This window comes from Cicer arietinum, chromosome 3 (genome assembly GCF_000331145.2).
Source record: "Cicer arietinum cultivar CDC Frontier isolate Library 1 chromosome 3, Cicar.CDCFrontier_v2.0, whole genome shotgun sequence".
NCBI classification, from domain to species: Eukaryota; Viridiplantae; Streptophyta; class Magnoliopsida; order Fabales; family Fabaceae; genus Cicer; species Cicer arietinum.
In genome coordinates this window covers 28,298,482-28,301,083 of record NC_021162.2, presented here as the reverse complement: position 1 = coordinate 28,301,083, position 2,602 = coordinate 28,298,482, and the positions used below count along the sequence as shown (strand labels likewise).

At 35.2% G+C, this 2,602-nt stretch overlaps 1 protein-coding gene across 1 annotated transcript; it reads left to right on the top strand.

The window, feature by feature from the left end:
• The first annotated feature begins 443 nt into the window (after nt 1-443).
• LOC140919712 (uncharacterized) lies at nt 444-1,256 on the top strand. The gene is made up of 3 exons (XM_073366326.1): nt 444-554; nt 651-944; nt 1,020-1,256. The coding sequence occupies exons 1-3, from the start codon at nt 504-506 to the stop codon at nt 1,254-1,256; spliced, it is 582 nt and encodes a 193-aa protein (XP_073222427.1). The 5' UTR covers nt 444-503.
• Nucleotides 1,257-2,602: the final 1,346 nt, after the last annotated feature.

Genomic DNA, 2,602 nt, shown 5'->3' with positions numbered 1-2,602 from the left:
TTGTTTATGATTTTAACCAATAGAGAAAAGACACCCAAGCCGATCAACCCTTGGGCCGTCATATCTTATGGAAGGAAGCGCGTGTTAACAAAGACGGAGTGGTTGATAATGAAAATGTCAAAAAAGTTGTAGAACTTTGTGTAAGTATATTATCACTTTAATATTTTTTAATATTGTATTTTAAAAATGCTATTGAACTTATCTTTTTAATGTTACATGTATTTTAGGAAATTATTGAACAAAGTTCTGAAAATCCGGAGGGCAACAAGGATACTTGTAGGGACATTCTTGGTAATGTGTTTAATGCCCCTGAGTATTCCGGTCGAGTTAGGGGGAAAGAATTTGGCGTAACTCCCAAAAGCTTTTTTCCTCAAGAGAAGCGCCAAAAACCTACCAACGAGGAAGTATTAGAGAAGCTCAGAATCCTATCAGAGCAAGTGGCACTCTTGGTGAATACGAATAAAGACAAGCAACTTCCGGATCAGCTCCAACCTGAAATACAAATGGAGAGTGAAACCGCGAGTTGCAACGTCGGTTTGAAAAGTATTCCCGAGGTAATTAATTACTTACTACTTACTTGCTTATGTAATTACTTATGTATTAAACAAACTTATATATTAACTGTACTTATGTTTTAACTATTGATGTAGGGTGTCACCACATGTGTCCTATACTTATCCTCGCCGACTCAACGGAAGGTGGGAAAAGGAATATTGCACAATACTTCGGGAGAAGTATTGCACAATATTCCGATCCCCGCGGGCCATGTCAAAGTATCGCCTACGGTTGCTTTCGAACCAACTGCACCGTTGCCCATACCGGACAACGATGGAGATATGAAGTTCTTAAGCGACGCTATTGGCAGTTACGTGGCATGGCCCACACACCTTGTTGCCCTCGAAAAAAAGATTCCCAAGGACAAATCAGTTACATCTCCCGAAAAGGTTTGTCACATTTATTGCCTAAGGTTTTTCATTTTTTCAGATTCAATAAACTAACATTTTACCTCATTTTTGTAGGTCCAAATAAATAAACCACCCCTACAGCCAAAAAAAGGCAGCAAACCTCAAAAATTGGAGGTTAATAGGGCTGCCAAACTACAAAGGCTGGAGGGTAATAAAGCTGCCAAACTTGCAGCAACAAAAAATCTGGATCGGGGAAAATCGGTCGCTGCTGCTGCTGCTCCTAATAAAAGTCAGCCACGCCTTGGTAAATACGGGGCGTGTCTTGACATCCACTCAAAAAAAGGTGGTTAATAGTGCTGCCAAAAAACAAAGGCGGGAGGAGAATAATGCTGCTGCAATTGCAGCAACAAAAAAAATAGATGGGGGAAAATCAGTCGTTGCTGCTGCTGCTCCTAATAAAAGTCAGCCACGCCTTGGTAAATATGGGGCGTGTCTTGACATCGAAATAAAAAGGAACATGGGCAGCATCAACGATTCGCCCATCGTACACATGAATAAAGATATATTTAAAGATGAGTATGTTGAATATCTCGAAAAGGAGCACATATACGAACTTCTCGAACATAAGGAGCTCAGTGCTACTGTAATCAGCTTGTACATAAGGTAAAAAATACTTTAATAAATGTGATTATTAGAGCATGAATATTTATATATATATATATATATAAATATTTATGCTCTAATAATCACATTTATTCATTCGATAGTGCCTTAAAAGTTTATCGAGCTCAAAGAGGTGCTAAAGTGTCGAAGCAGAAGTCTAATAACATTACATGGATCTCAATAAAGTGCCCTCGTCAAACAAATAACATCGACTGTGGGTACTACATATTGAGATTCATGAAGGAGATTGTTGAGAAGAATAAAACTATTATCCCAGAAACGGTACGGTATTTTCATTATATGATTTTCATATATAAATTATCTATATATTTGATACTAACTTAATATAATATGTTCAAATTTTATATTGCAGTACATTGACAATTCCAGTCCATCATATTCTAAGGAAGATCTGATGGAATTAAAGAAAGACTAGTGTTAGTATGTGCTTGACATGCAAATTATTTGATTTTCTGGGAAATAGCTTGATGCTGGGCAAGGGATCTGAATATTATATGGTAGCTAGTGCATATTATGTATATTCTATTAGTTATTATATGTAAATGATCATAGGACACAATATATGAACATGCATATGGATCTGAATGTAGTTTAGGTTGTAAATTAGGTTATATATATATATATGTATCTGAATGTAGTTAATTAGTGTAAATTACAGAGTTACAGAGTTACATATATGTTAATAAAGTTACAGAGTTCTGATTTCTGTTCTACTGATTGTGTGAACTGCTTATGGTATTTGAATATATATATATATATATATATGAATGTAGTTAATTAGGTTGTAAATTACAGAGTTACAGAGTTACATATATGTTAATTAAGTTACAGAGTTCTGATTTATGTTCTACTGATTATGTGAACTGCTTATTTGAATATGTTTTGTTGTTGTGTGCACTGATTGTGAACTGATTTTGGATCAAAATAATTTTGGATACAAAGATAAAAGACAGTGCTTTCTAAAAGAAATGCCATAAAAAGCTAAAAAGCGCTTTTCATTTCAAATATTTCAT

Bases quoted from the DNA above. Each gene is read 5' to 3' on its own strand.
- LOC140919712 (XM_073366326.1), top strand. From the start codon at position 504: ATGGAGAGTGAAACCGCGAGTTGCAACGTCGGTTTGAAAAGTATTCCC. The intron at 555-650 runs GTAATTAATTAC...CTATTGATGTAG, and splicing joins GTTTGAAAAGTATTCCCGAG to GGTGTCACCACATGTGTCCT. The intron at 945-1,019 runs GTTTGTCACATT...TCATTTTTGTAG, and splicing joins CAGTTACATCTCCCGAAAAG to GTCCAAATAAATAAACCACC.